This window comes from Monodon monoceros, unplaced genomic scaffold, assembly GCF_005190385.1.
Source record: "Monodon monoceros isolate NGI ecotype Baffin Bay Population unplaced genomic scaffold, NGI_Narwhal_1 Super_Scaffold_16, whole genome shotgun sequence".
Classification (NCBI taxonomy): domain Eukaryota; kingdom Metazoa; phylum Chordata; class Mammalia; order Artiodactyla; family Monodontidae; genus Monodon; species Monodon monoceros.
This window is the reverse complement of record NW_021703772.1, coordinates 38,029,544-38,044,906: the sequence shown is the minus strand read 5'-3', so window position 1 is coordinate 38,044,906 and position 15,363 is coordinate 38,029,544. Positions and strand designations below refer to the sequence as shown.

Sequence of the window (15,363 nt, the reverse complement as noted above, 5' to 3'; positions counted from 1 at the left end):
ACTCTCCTTAATGGAAAATAAAACAGCAGCATTTCCCTGTCTTGGTAATCTAGGTAAATGAACGTGCAGAACCAAGGCCGAAAATGATGTAATGGAGCGTAGTGATCTTCCAAAGCTTCTTTGTCATTTGCAGAAGCAATAAATCATGTTTAGTAGAGAGAAAAGAACCCATTGAAGTGAATTTTCCTACTGAAGGGCATATAGCTAAATACTAATCCAAATAGGGGTTTCAGACATGAATCCAGAATGGTTTGTTGCCACTTTTCTGTACAGGTCTGATATTTTTTACAATGGGGGCATAAAAAGAGACACTCATCCATCATTGTTCTAAACTTAGGACGCTAAGAAGTGGCCTAGGATTTATGACTTTATTATCGTTTAAATAAGAAAAATGATCTCATTAATGATAAACGTGAGGAGGGCTTCTCCCCACCCCACTTCCACCCTTAATAGCCACCTTTCGCAGAGAACTAGAGACTAGTTTAAGTCATAAAATATAAGAACTTTATGAGGTCATTATGTGTTGGTGTAACATGTCAGCTGATGTAAAGCACCTGTCTCTTTGAGCCAAAGGATCAAAGACAGAGACAGATCCAAGTTGCGTGGCTCAGGAAGTTCATACAATTTGAGGAAATGGGGTGAGGAGAAGGAGGTTCTCTTTAAAAAAATAATAACAAAATTATGAATATAAAACTAGATACAACGGGCTTCCCTGGTGGCGCAGTGGTTCAGAGTCCACCTGCCAATGCAGGGAACACGGGTTCGTGCCCCGGTCCGGGAGGATCCCACATGCCGCGGAGCGGCTGGGCCCGTGAGCCATGGCCGCTGAGCCTGCGCGTCCGGAGCCTGTGCTCCGCAACGGGAGAGGCCACAACAGTGACAGGCCCGCGTACCGAAAAAAAAAAAAAAAAAACAGAAAAACAAAAAACTAGATACAAGACTTTGGAAGGGAGCCATGCAAATAAAGGGCCCTAAAGCTTCACAGTCAATCCACCTCTGTTAAATAGGTAATACCTTTGGCCATATACAGCTGACACATGGAGAAGCACTGCTGTTCCTTAAGACTAGGAAACTGATTAAGAACCAACACCTTATCCAAACGAGGACATCCAAAGGAAACCATGTTTGGCCAATGTGTGGTCATATATCAATAATATATTGATCAGAGCCTTAATCTAACCACTTATATGAAAAAGAGTATCTGAAGAAAAATTCTCTTTACAACTTAAAAAAAAAGGCAAGGATTAATTCACGTTTTGCCTATCCTTTGGGTTTCTTGACCTTTGTTCACATTTAATCATTATAAGGACATAAAAATCAGTTTTGAAATAAGGACCAAAATGTCTGTAAATGAACATGAATTAGCTCAACCCTGGATTCCCTTGATCATCAACCACCTTCCAGCAACGAAAGAGGAAAAACTTAGGAACAAATCTCAAATTATTTTCTTTTGGTGGAAGAGGTACCAAGTAAGTATATATTCTATAGGCTAAAGACCTACAATTTAAAATAAGAAAAAAAAAAAGAGTGAGAGAAGAGAAAACAAAAGAAAAAATATTTTCTATATGAGATGGGCTAACACTTTTTCTTCGGAAAAACAAACACACGAGTAATCTGGAAATTCAACATAGTGATATTTGGTATTGGTAGAAAGAGTTCTTACCCGTCTTACTAAAGAAGTTGCCTTTGATCCACAGACAACTTAAGTCAGTTAAGATGAATTAGTAATTCGTTCATAAGATAACAACTAAAATTGTTAACTACTCACCCTCCTGCAGCAGCAGCGTGAAGGCACGTTCTTCCAAATTTATCTGGGGTGTCTATTTCAAAGCCTGCAGACAGCACGTGCTCATTACTAAACAAGGATACTATGCTATACTTTTGTCCTAGTTAAACCACAAGAAACATTGCAGAGACAGAAAAATCAGTTAGTAGAAAAACCAGAACGCAAGCCACTGTAGTCAGAAAGAGGTTGTCATGGAAACGATCGGTAACTGCTCAAGCTTGGCAATTTTATAGGAAGAACCGTGAAGCCAAGAAGAATTTATTTTCACATTCAGCCCTGGGTGAACTACAGCCCCATATTTCAATCCCAGGATAGAAATTTATGAAACCAGTTTGAGATAAGTAGGGCAATAGACAGGCAGACAGAACACATGGAGAAAACATGGAAGGCAAAGGAGTAATCGTAGCATGCTAGAAGAGATATTTTCTTAAGTGTATTATTAGCTTTCAGTTGGTTTAAGATTTGGGAAATGTGCTTTCATGCAGGGGTTATTGTTAAACATGCCAAAAGCAGCGAAAGCAGAATCAATCATAAGTAAAGAACTTAAAGGAAAAAAAAAAAAACGCCTCTGGGATATCTGTTGAATGAATTCTTAAGCAATCTTTGCCTTGCAGACCTCTATCGCCTTTGAAAGCCAGGAACTTCTAAATACATGGAGGTTGGCAGAAGCACTGATAAGAAAGATTAGCAAAGCTCCAAACCAGAAAGAATTTCTTGGTTCCAAACAGACCCGCATTAAAAAAATAAAAATGAAACCTAGTTGGAGGGGTATCAACCACAGCAATTTTTCAGAGCTCAAGGAGTGGGATGGTAATTTGACATTTTCTACCATTAAAACGTAGGGGATTCGGCCTTTTCCCTTTGTTGAAAAATATGAAATGTTATGCCACCAATTTAATCCTCAAAGATGTTTTCTCCTTCTATGAGAAACTTCCTGTAAGCTATGGCCATCCCTGCCTGCCTCTCACTCTGGATCACATGAGCTTTAACTTGATAAACAGACAAGACTCTCATTCTGGGGCAGGAATACTGACATTCAAACAGCTTCAACACCATGAGCCGCTGGGAGCTGTCACATGCAGTTAGCTGTGGACACAGCTCATCCTGCCAAGTCGGGTCATGGATGACATGAAGCACAGGCAGCCGCTCATGCTGACCAGACACCTGAAGCCACACGGCTCATTTACAGGACATGTTAAGCCTGATCTGTGGTAATGGAGTTACTTACCCGATGACAGTAGCTTTCTGCAGCAGTCAGAGTGAGCATTGAGGGCAGCTAAATGTAAGGGGAACATGCTATGGATTCCACACCTGAGGAGGAAAAAAACAGAGCAGCTCACGGTAACAGATCTCAAGATACCCGCAGAAGGGGGATGATCTTTCTATAAGTTCTCTGATGAAAATTAAACCCATGAGACCTTGCTTAGGGACTCTTGGCTGAAATAATTAGGCAGTCATTTCTATCTTAAAATAATAAAATCCTGGACCTAAACCACAACGAAAAGCCCATAACAATAGAAATAGATATTTTTAAGAAAACATTTCACATAAACAGTGACTCTAAGCATTTAAAATTAATTTCTTTTTCTTTCAGCTTAGCAATTATGTCCCATTCATTCACTCATTCATTCGTTTAACACTTTATAAGCATCGGATACCATGCTAAGTGGAGAAAACATGAAACTGACAAACCCTTGACTTTGAAAAGCAACCTGTTCTATTCCTTGAGTTGATAAGCAAATATTTATTATTGGCCTATTATGTACCAAGCACTTTGCTAAGAGTTAATAATGGCTGTATTACTGGAAATAAAATTTTGGATGAGAATTAAAACTCATTCTTTATATTCTTCCTCATTCTTTATATACATGTATACAGAAATATTTAATATGTATAAATATTCACCTTCGGCAAGTGAAACTTCATCTTCCTAATAGCCTTTTATTTTGCACGTTAACCCACACAAGAATAACAGTCACAAAATAGTTAATAGCTATCTTGCATATATTTCATAAATCTAGCATATTTTCCCTAACAGCATTACAGAAAGAATCCACTTCTTAGACTGACCCCTGCCATAACACAGTCCCTGGAACAACCCCCTGAGAGACAGGCAGCTTTCTGATGGCAGTGCTTTGGGCCTTAGAATTAAATCTTCCTCCTCCTGCCCATCCCCTCTCCCCAAACAAGGACCCAAAGTCAAAGTCGTGAGCTGAATTGTAGTTCAAATCAAACAGCACCATCAGGAGGTTCCTGTGTACTTAGAAGCGTGTTAGTGATCCCTTCTCATAACATCCCATTTTATTCAAATAATATATTTCAGATTTTGTAAATCCTTTACATAACACAAGGAGTATGAGACTATTTATATTTACACCTGCAGCATGAATCATCTAAGTTTCTTCCCTAGCACAAAGTGGCCCGTTTCCAGATTCTATCCTGAATGAAAAACTACATGTGATTTGAATTTGTTAAGCTTGAGACACATGAATTTTATTTGCTATCTCAAAAGTTGTTATGATGTGCGTGAGTATGTGAAAGTATATACATGTTCACAGATCATGGCATTCAGTGTTCTGCAAAATTCGAGTCTGCTAGCAATTAACCGCCTCTCTCTTTGCATGAAAACTTCCTTTTATTTGTTGGTGTTTTTGTTCAGTCTTCCCTCTGTTCGTTTTCCTTTCCCTATATGGAGATTTCCAACCCAGTGTATATAATAGCTGGCATCCATCAAGAGATGCAATTTGCCCGTCTTCCGGGTAGTGTCACGGGGAGGAGAACTGCTTGTAATTGCCTCTCTTGTCATTTACAAAAAAAAAATAATAATTCGGAAAAGCAATCGCATCAGTGACAACCTTGATGCTCGTGAAAAGGAAGAGAGAATTGGGGGATGGGAGAGAAGCTTTTTATTCGTGCTGCTATTTATACTGTTCCCTCCCTATGCCAATGAAACACACTAATTTTTTTTGATGTATAACATGTTTTAAAAGCTCTTTACTAAATGGAACTTTAAGCTAATGGGATTTTACCTAACCATTTTATTTGTTTGGGGGAGTTAAGGCAAAAATCTTTGATTAAATATTTCTGGACATTTGCAAGAAGAAAATGGATAGACTATTTTCTAGGATGGTTGTGAGTTCCTGTAAGAACATACCTAAAACAAGGAGTGGATTTGTCAAGATTTCTTTGAGTCTTCCTCATTCTTTATATACATGTATACACAAATATTTAATATGTATAAAAATATAAATACTTCTAGTATTTTAAATATTTTAATATTTTCTATATACATACACATACACATATATAGACACGATATTTATGATATAGTTTATATAGGTACATAAAATATACAACTTTATATTAAATAATACAAGCAAATGAATTAGAGAAAAGAGTATCAAACTCTATAATAAAACAATCAAGAAAAACATAAAGTATGAGATATTTTAACAGCCTCAGTATAACATATTTCATAAACTTCATTATTAACACTTCTAACCAACCTTACCATTTAACACCATTGTCTTTAGGTAATTTGTCACACTCTACATTAGCTAATATTTTCATTTTTTTCTGCTGCTACTTATAAACCTGAGAAGGTAAGGGAGGCAGAACTCTAAAAGGCCTAACAAAAATTCTCTTTGATATATATTTTTTATTCCATAGTTAATAAAAAGTCACTACCTCAGTGCAGGTTTTGAAACATATTAATTGAGACTCAAGTACTATTGGCATTTGAACTTGAATATGATGCTCTGGTTCAAAGAGAAAAACTAAGCATCAGGCCGAGATGGGAAAGAAAGTAAAAGTAGAATTCAGAATCTCTGAATCACTTCAGAAATGATTCATGCGTTTCAAAATAAAATTTCTCCTTTGTTGTTATAAAATAAGACTGCTTATAAAGAAAGGATCTTAAAACCTTTAGCAGGAAACTTAGGATTTGGCTGTCTCAGTCAAATAAGAAGCGTTGCTCTGATTTCATCAGGTCTACATCAAGGAAGATCAAGAAATAAAGATATCAGATAACACTAAACTTAACAATGCATAAATTACAGGAAAGGGAAGACCAATTCCAGTTAATTTGCTACATTTATTTGAGCAGTCATAAAATTAATGGAACGTGTTTGTATTAGCTATTTCTAATTTAGCTGTTAGCTGGCATCTCCTACCCAGTTATCTCAGAATAAATGAGGTCAGAATAAATTGTAGAGAGCCATCAGAGGTGAGGAACGGGTTTTTGCACCATTAGAATATCAGTTTTTTTAAGTTTTCCCCTTGGCATCGGGGGACATGGCTGTCCCTTTCCATATCCAGGCTTTTCTAGAGCCTTCCCTTAGGCCATATGGTAAAAAACACTGTGGTTAAGGTGATGGGGTCAGAACCTTTGGGTTTCAGTTCTAGCTTTGCCATGTGCTAGCTATTTGATCTTTGGCAAATACATAATGCTTCCGTCACCTGGAAAATAAAGATAATAACAGTGTCAATCTTATAGAACAATTGTAAGGACTAATTGAGATAATGTGCATAAAGTGCTAAATAGAACATCTGACCCACGATTAAGCCTTCACTATACATGTTAGTGGTATTTTTGCCCTTGCAATTATTATTAGCTTAGTTGGATAACCAGCAGTCTGTGAGTTTTGAAGTGGTAATCAGGTTGTACTTCCTTAAAATCAGGTGTGTGATTCCTTAAAACCCAAGAATGAAGTGTGATCAACTAGCATTTCTGTTCTCTCTATATATTTCAAAATGCTTTACAATACTTATCTCTCAACTCTCCCAGGGAAGGTGGGATTGGTTTAGTATTGCCCACCAAATGGGCGAGACAAAAAATTTGATGATTTTCGATCATCAAATGATTTTATGATTCTTACTCAACTGATCACACCAAACCCTAAAACAAACTTCTTATTAATTTTATCTATGCCATTCCAAGTATTTATCACACACCCTTAAGTTATAGGCACTTGGGATAACTGACAACAATGAGGCCTGGTCCTTGCTGTTTACGACCTACAGACATTTTCAGTGGTTCCTTCTGTATCAAGTCCAAACACTCTAACGTGGCTTACAAGGCCCTTTCTGGATCTGACTGTTGCTTAATCTCTGTGACCTTCTGTCCATTCCTCCTGGAAGAGCCAGGCTCTGCCCAGCCCTAGGTTTTCACAGGCAGGGCCCCCCTGAAACTCTTCCCATTCTCTCCTGCTTCTCCCAGCGTTTCTCAAACTAGTCAGTGCATCTCTGAGGGCTGCTGGAAATATCTTAGGGCTTTTATGAGGTCTCTGTGGCAATTTTTTTTTTTTTTTGCGGTATGCAGGCCTCTCACTGTTGTGGCCTCTCCCGTTGCGGAGCACAGGCTCCAGATGTGCAGGCTCAGCGGCCATGGCTCACGGGCCCAGCCGCTCTGTGGCATGTGGGATCTTCCCGGACCGGGTCACGAACCCCCATCCCCTGCATCGGCAGGCGGACTCTCAACCACTGCGCCACCAGGGAAGCCCTCTGTGGCAATTTTTAAATTGTCTTTTCCTTTTGATGGTAATCTAAAACAGCTGGCATCAAAGCATATTTCAGCTCATCTGAAGGACCACCATATCATCACACACCTCTGTCAAATTTCAGCGCCCACATTTGTACTTAGGATCACAGCTGTGCTGGTAGTCCGACTTTAATTGCCAGGGGCTAATGAGAAAAGAAGGTGGACTTAATAGAAAATGAAATGTCTGAGTCTAGGGAGGGCCAATGATAATGTAGCACACTGGGCCTCCTGGATGCGCGGAATTTGGCAGTAGTCTGAGTAAAGATCTCTGCGTCATATGACGGGTCCACTGCCCACCACTTTAAGTCACTGCAAAACCTCCACTCCCATGGTGTGTACTGGATCCTAAAGACTCAGCACCTTAGCCACCAGGACCATAATCCCATGCAAAATGTGAAATATCACATCATCCACTACAAAGAAGGGCAGCAAGCCTCCTGCCCAGGATCCAGACAGCCGAGGATGGAGTCCCACTTCCGCCCACTAGTTCTATGACCTCAGGTAGGTAACTGAACCTCTCTGTGCCTCCTTTGCTTCACCTGTAAGATGGGCATAATCATAGCACTTACCCCATGGGGTTGTTGTGACAGTTAAATGTAACCTCTCAGAGTGGGGCGTAGCATAGGTAAGCACTCATGAGTGTTTGTTACTATTGTTGTCCCGTGCAGTTAATGTGAACATTGGTGGTTTCTGTTTGCATGTATTTTGTAATTTTTTTTGATTTATTGCTATATTAGAGTCAAAAGCCTAAGGAGTTTCTATCTAGTCTTATATTTATACATATTCAAACATTATAATAAAAATAATCTAAGTTGATGCTTGGGATCTGAAAGACTTTCAATGACATAACTAATCACTACTTGTCCTACAGGTTAACATTCCTCTTCCTGGAAGCTTTGCTGGCCCTGCTGTCTCCCAGATATGTTTTCCTGTATCCCAGTGGCACCTGGCGACTGTTCTGGCATCACACTTAGCATGTGTGATTGTCATTGCCTGTTTACTTCTTTCCCCCACCTCCGTAGGCTATCAATTCCTTGGCAGGGAGCTCTGTGACCCCAGAACCTGACACAGTGGGTGACACTTAACAAGCTATCAACAGATATCTAGTGAATATAAGAATGTCAGAACCAGTTACCTGTAAAACTACAATACTGCTAATTCTGCTGCAATTGAGGCAGAAAAAGCAGTGAGAGCATAATTGGTAAGATGGAAGACAAATTAAAATCCTAGAGACAAACACCCCAAACCTAACAAAGTTAAAGAAGAAAAAACCCAATGGCTCCGATACCACGTTAAGTTGCGTAAGCACCGAGTCACGCTGCAGAAACTTCTCTGACTTAAAGTTCAGAGAAGCAAAAAGAATAACAAAGAACATTCAATCAAGGCCTGAGAATAAGATGCAAATAAGTTCATCAGAAAGTAATGACCATAAAACTTGTCATAAAGAGATCTTTAAAAATACATTGGCCATATTGTTTATGAATGAAAATGGGTTATTTTCATAAATGCTCTTTGTTCACTTATTTACAGAAGGAAAGGCCTGCTTTTCTCCTCTTTAAGGAGCTCTCCTACATAAATCTACAAGGAGCCCAGAAAACAGTGACTTTCTGGGGAGTCTAGCAAATTTAATCTTCTCCAACTCTCCTCCCCCTCACTTGGATATTTTTTCCTTAGATGACTTCCCTTTCCACAAACTATACACACTCAGACACACACACACACACACATACACACACACAATTGCCGCTTTAATGAACCACTGTTACTGAAGGGAGCATGCCTTAACCCCAGATAACGCTGTGACAGAAGAAAGCATACGTATGTGGCTCTTTGAGTCTGGGACAATGTTTCCCTTGTCATTGTCCCCAGGACATAGCATCGTCAATGGAAGGAAAGGCTACTTGAACAACAATGTCATTCATAAGGCATTTTTGCCACAAAGTTTGTATTCACACAAATTGAAGAGAAAATAATTATGAGGAAATAGACTTTGTGTTTATTGAGTTAAATGTGTTTTTTCAGACATTTTACATAAGTATTGGGCCCAGTTGATCTCTATCCCTCAAACGAGTTCAAATCTGAAAGAAAATCAGAAATTCGTGGTTCTTTGGCTAAAACTCCCCAAATAACCCAGAGTTGAAAGAAAAACATCACTGAAAATATTAACATACCATAGGTGAAGCTGGTTTGTGCCTAATATTTTATTTCTGCTTAACTGACACTGAGCATTTAAAATCTCTGGCTTTGGGTAGCCATGGCCTGCTTGGGAACTCTAGAATCTGATGAAAGCCTCCTGAATCCTAGTACACGGCTCTTTCCCGGAAACTGAGCTGCTTCTTTTTTTTCAAGGTTTTTCTTTTCTTTTTTAATGTGGACCATTTTTAAAGTCTTTACTGAATTTGTTACAATACTGCTTCTGTTTTATGTTTTGGGTTTGTGGCCACGAGCCATGTGGGATCTTAGCTCCCCGACCAGGGATCGAACCCGCACTCCCCGCATTGGAAGGCAAAGTCTTAACCACTGGACCACCAGGGAGGTCCCGAACTGCTTCTTTTGATTTGCAATCTCCCAGTCAAAAAGGTCCATTGGCTTGAAGCAGATTCCTTTCTCTTCTGAGACAACCCACTGTTCTTGCTATTTGTCAGTACGCCCCCTCCTCTGTCCACCCTCAGTCTTGTCCTTAGCCTGAGCCCTCATCTTTTCTTCTCTGGACATTTGCAAGAGGCTGCAAAGTGTTTCTAGCCTGGACCACCTCCAATCTGTCTGGACTGCTATGAGAGCGATCTTTCTTACACACAAATGGGAGCATTAGACACAACCTACCCTACACCCACTTATAATTCTTTAACAGCTTCCGAATGCCTCAGAATGCAATCTAACTCCTTAGCAAGACATTCGAGGTCCTCTGAAATGTGGTTCTTCCTACCTTTCCACCTCATCTCTTTCCACTCCCCCTAACATGTTAGATAATCTGGCCTTGTGAATCTGCTTTCAACATATTCACGTGTTTGTGCCTTTGTAAATACTGTTCCCTCTTCCTGGAATGTCTTTCTTTGCTTCCCCTTCTATCTTTTTTATCTCACACAATTCTGTCCACCTGGCAAACTCCTATCCATCCTTCTTCTTGATGAAATGTCACCTCTTCTGCGGAACCTAGAGATAGTGTTGCCCTATCCAAACCTCCATCATAACACATCTCATGATGCTGCAGTCACATTTGCCCTTGATCTTATCTCCACCACTGGACTGGGAGCTCCAAGGGCCACTGGAACCCACCACGCCCTCCCTGGACCATTTAAACTTTGGCTCATTCTCCACCAAGATTTTCAATTCTGTTGCACAACCCTTGACAAATAAATTAGAATTCCTAATGTAACACTGCCCTCATATTTTGCCTTTCCTAAAGATTCAGTTATTGTTACCCCCAGTCTCTATAATAAGGCCAAACTATTTAAGCATTTAAGGCCCTCTTTAATTTGGTTCTCCCGCCTATTATGAAGTAATAAAGCCATAGTCAACATTTATTGATAGCTTACTATGTGCCAGGCACTGTTCAAAGAGCTTTTAACGTGGATTATCTTATTGAATAAACCTTAGCAGATGTACTTACATAACTCATACTCACACTGATCTTAACATATACCAGAGAATTTTAATGGTGATTAAGTCCTTTAATCTTCAATAACAAACCTATGGTAGGTACTATTATTACTCCCATTTTTCAAATGAGGAAATCAAAGCACAGACAGATTGAGCAACAGGCTCAAGGTCACACAGCTCACAAGTGAGGCAGCTTGGACTGGAGCCCAGCTAGTGCCCAAGAAAGCCTGGGCCCCCGCACCGATATAACAGTGCCTCTGGGCAGAGCATGGCACTGTCACAGGCCTGCCAGGCCAAGCTCCTCCCAGAGCTGGGTCTGTTCCTGCTTTCCTCCCTGCCTGGGATGTCTGCCACACTCTGCTCTACTCACATAATTCTTATCCTTCAAAGCCTACCTAAAACTCACCTTTTCCTTGAAAACAGTGGCCACCTTTGAGCTCTATCCTTCCTGTCTACACTCTGTGGCATACACTGTCTACACCAAACATTTTGCCATTAAAGTCCTGTTTCATTTTGAACTTTATTAAATACGATCTTGCATGGTTCTTTGTCTTAAGTGGGCCTTGGGCCTCCAACAAAATTATGAGCTCCTGGAAGGTACCAACCAGTTAACTTACTTCTGAAATTTCCCACAGCACCTAACATTGCAACAGACTCATATAGATGCGTTATATATTCTTGGTGAATTAAAGTACAAAATGAAGCCAGGTCCCCCCTTCCCAGTGTAGCAGATTTACTCAATTGCACTGTATAAGCGTATCATTAATATGGGTCATTAATACATGCAAAACAGCACACTGAATAAATTCTGAGTTTGCCCAATTATGCCTTATTTTTCCTGCTTAACTAACACTGCACATTGGAAAAAACAGAAGAATATTAAAAAGCAGAGTTAGGAATAAAGTCCAAGTTTCCTTAATTAAAACCACTGAAATAGGCCTCTTTCTGATACAGCTGAAAAATAAAACTGGTTCTTCCTGGCAACTGTCATTAAAAGTCACTTAATTTAGTTCAAATTTAATCTGTGTTTAGCATAATGGTGAAGATCTACTTAACCTGGATAAATGGGAACTATCTACGGCATGGCAGAATCCCTTTGGCAGTATTCCCACATGTGAAAATTATTCCACCATATTTTTGCAGTAACCTACTTGGCTGTGTCAGCTCCACTGGTTATTAAGGTGTTAATCAAAAGTTCATGACCGTATCTTGCAGCCACATGGAGAGGAGTGTTGCCATCCTTATCCACACAGTCAATTTCACCTCCTGAAAAAGACGTTTTAATACAGAATTACATAAGGATTCAGGTTGACGCAGATACTACATTTTATGCTAGTCACTCACATTACCAAGTGTTGGTATCGTTTCTACTCTGTGCATCTCTGCTCTCAAGGACAAGAATGATTTTTAAGGGGACAAGTTACCATCTGAGGTAGTAGTATTATTAAATCTGCATGGAGGGAAGTCTATTAGAAATGCTTTTAGCTAGAAACAATAAACGCTAGAAAGGGTGTGGTGAAAAGGGAACCCTCTCCTACCCTCTCCTGGTGGGAATGTAAATTGATACAACCACTCTGGAAAATAGTACGGAGGTTCCTTAAAAAACTAAAAATAGAACTACCATATGACCCAGCGATCCCACTACTGGGAATATACCCTGAGAAAATCATAATTCAAAAAGAGACATGCACCACAACGTTCATTGCAGCACTATTTACAATAGTCAGGACGTGGAACTAACCTAAATGTCCATCGACAGATGAATGGATAAAGAAGATGGGACACGTATAGACAATGGAATATTACTCAGCCATAAAAAGAAACGAATTGAATTATTTGTAGTGAGGTGGATGGACCTAGAGTCTGTCATACAGAGTGAAGTAAGTCAGAAAGAGAAAAACAAATACTGTATGCTAACACATATACATGGAATCTAAAAAAAAAAAATGGTACTGATGAACCTAGTTGCAGGGCAGGAATAAAGAGGTAGACATAGAGAATGGACTTGATGACATGGGGTGGGAGGGCTAAGTGAGAGTAGCATGGACATATATACACTACCGAATGTAAAATAGTTGGCTGGTGGGAAGCAGCTGCATAGCACAGGGAGATCAGCTTCGTGCTTTGTGACCACCTAGAGGAGTGGGATAGGGAGGGTGGGAGGGAGGCTCAAGAGGGAGGGGATATGGGGACATGTGTATGCATATGGCTGATTTGCTTTGCTGTGCAACAGAAACTAACATGGTATTGTGAAGCTATTACACTCCAATAAAGATCTATTAAAAAAAAAGATACATGCAACAACAACAACAAAAAGAAATGCTTTTAAAAGACCTTTCCACAAAAAAGAAAATTAAAAAACAAAACAAAAATAAAACCTTTCCACATTGTCTTATTTAAGGTTCTAAAATCTTACAACTAGATTCCCTCTGAATAAATAATGTAATCAAATTCCACAAAATGTAACTCTGAAGACACATTCAATTTTAGTTTTACTTGCTTAATTAAAGACCTATGTAAATAAACCTTATGCTGAAACATAAGAACCAGAAGGAATAGAGTTCAGGAAAAGCTTTTATGTAGTTTGATTATCTAAATGCTGATGAGTAAAAGCATCAGCCATAAACTGAAAAATCTGTATTTATTAAAACCATAACATTAACCATCACTTTAGTAACACAGTAAACATCTTATTTTATTTTGCCTTCTTTTTCCCCTAATTTTTATTTTACTACATTTCTTTCTTTCCCTCACCTTTTCATATATATATGAAAAGTTATATATAATACATAATATGAAAGATAAGTAGTCCATTCATTCATTTGAAGAACCATTTAGAAATAAGTCAGACATCATGACATTTCACCCCTAAGAACAAAGACAGTCTCCCACATAATTTCATCATCATATCCAAGAAATATAACACTGATACCATAATTTTACATAATATAAGTGCATATTCCAATTTCTCCAATTGTTCCCCCAAATGTGCTTTATAACTGTTTTTTTTTTAAATCCAGGATCCAATCAGAGATTCTGATAGAATTTGGTTGTCATGTCTCTTTAGTTTCCTTTCATCTAAAACAATCCTCCTGCCTTTTATGTACTTATATATTTATCTCCCATGTCATTGATATTTTTGGAGACCATGCCAGGAGTCATGTAGGATATACTGCATTCTGGAATTGTCTGATTATTTCCTCATTACTAGATTCAGGCTAAACATTTTGGCAAGAATACCCCAGAGTTGAATTGCACTTCCCATCCCATCTCCACAGCACACACATAAGGTCAAGTTTTTCCATTACTGGGTGATGCAACTTTTGATTACTTGCAATAGGTACAGAGTGTCAGTTTGGGAACATGAAAAAGTAAGTTCTGGAGGTGGGTAGTGGTGATGGCCGCACAACAATGTGAATGTACTTATTAGTGCCACTTAAACGTAGTTTAAATGGTAAATTTTTTGTACCACAATAAAAAAAAAAAAAGGCTTGATTATCAGTAAGAAAATATCAGTAAGCTGATATTTTAAAACTAAAATACGTAATTTTAAGCTACTAATACTATAATGTTTAGTTTGTATATCTGAACTATACATACACATTTATGTCTTCCAGAATAAGAAATACAAGAGATGCCGGCCAGCACTCTCCACTGTACAAATGTCTTTTCCCCTTTTGTAATTAACAAGGAATTTGTGGGTGATACTTCCAGACTGTGAAAATACTCTATTTCCCAACAAAGTTTCCTATAATGATTTTAGCATATACAGCGAGTACTTCGTTCAAAAGTTATCTGAATTCTTTATTCTGTGTGCTTATATTATCAATTTGATACACAGGTTCATTGGATTTTGTTTTCAAAACGTTTACCAGCTTTAATTTTATTAATATGTAACACACGTTTCAAAAGTCAAAAATTCTACACTTTTAACAAGTCCCACTCTCGTTTCTATCCCTTTCACTTCACCCTCAACCACTTCCTATGGTAATTAATCACTTTCTTTAGTTTTGGTTTATGCTTTCTGTGTTTCTCTTTGCAAAAACAAGCACAATACAATCTTTTATACCATGCTTTTTTTGTTGTTTTTCACTTAACAACATACCCTCGAATTCACTCCTAGAGATCCCTTCTTGGAAATCTTCCTCATTTTTGTACAGCTTAATTATTTTTCATTGCATGGATGTATTAGTTAAGTACACCAGTCGGGTATGGATGAGCATTTAGGTGGTAAAAATCATTTTGCTAATATCAGGAATGTTGTAGTGAATAACCTCATTTTGCAAGTGTTTTGTATTTGTTGGGTCTATCTTCAGAATAAATTCCTAGAAAGGGGATTTCTAGGTTACAGAAATGAGTATGTGGTTTTGTTAGATTTTGCCACGTTTCCCTCTTTAGGTGCTGTGCAATTTTGCACTCACACAAGCAATGTATGAGA

The 15,363-nt window shown here is 38.6% G+C and overlaps 1 protein-coding gene across 2 annotated transcripts in view; it reads right to left on the bottom strand.

The window, feature by feature from the left end:
* The window catches only part of ANKRD44 (ankyrin repeat domain 44), a 325,912-nt gene that overhangs the window by 91,480 nt on the left and 219,069 nt on the right, over positions 1-15,363 (bottom strand). For both annotated transcript variants that reach the window (XM_029224527.1, XM_029224528.1), the window contains exons 10-12: positions 12,077-12,191; positions 3,015-3,097; positions 1,769-1,832 (exon numbers count right to left, since the gene is read on the bottom strand). In XM_029224527.1, coding sequence (XP_029080360.1) covers positions 1,769-1,832; positions 3,015-3,097; positions 12,077-12,191 — 262 coding nt within the window. The remainder of the gene's footprint in view (positions 1-1,768; positions 1,833-3,014; positions 3,098-12,076; positions 12,192-15,363) is intronic.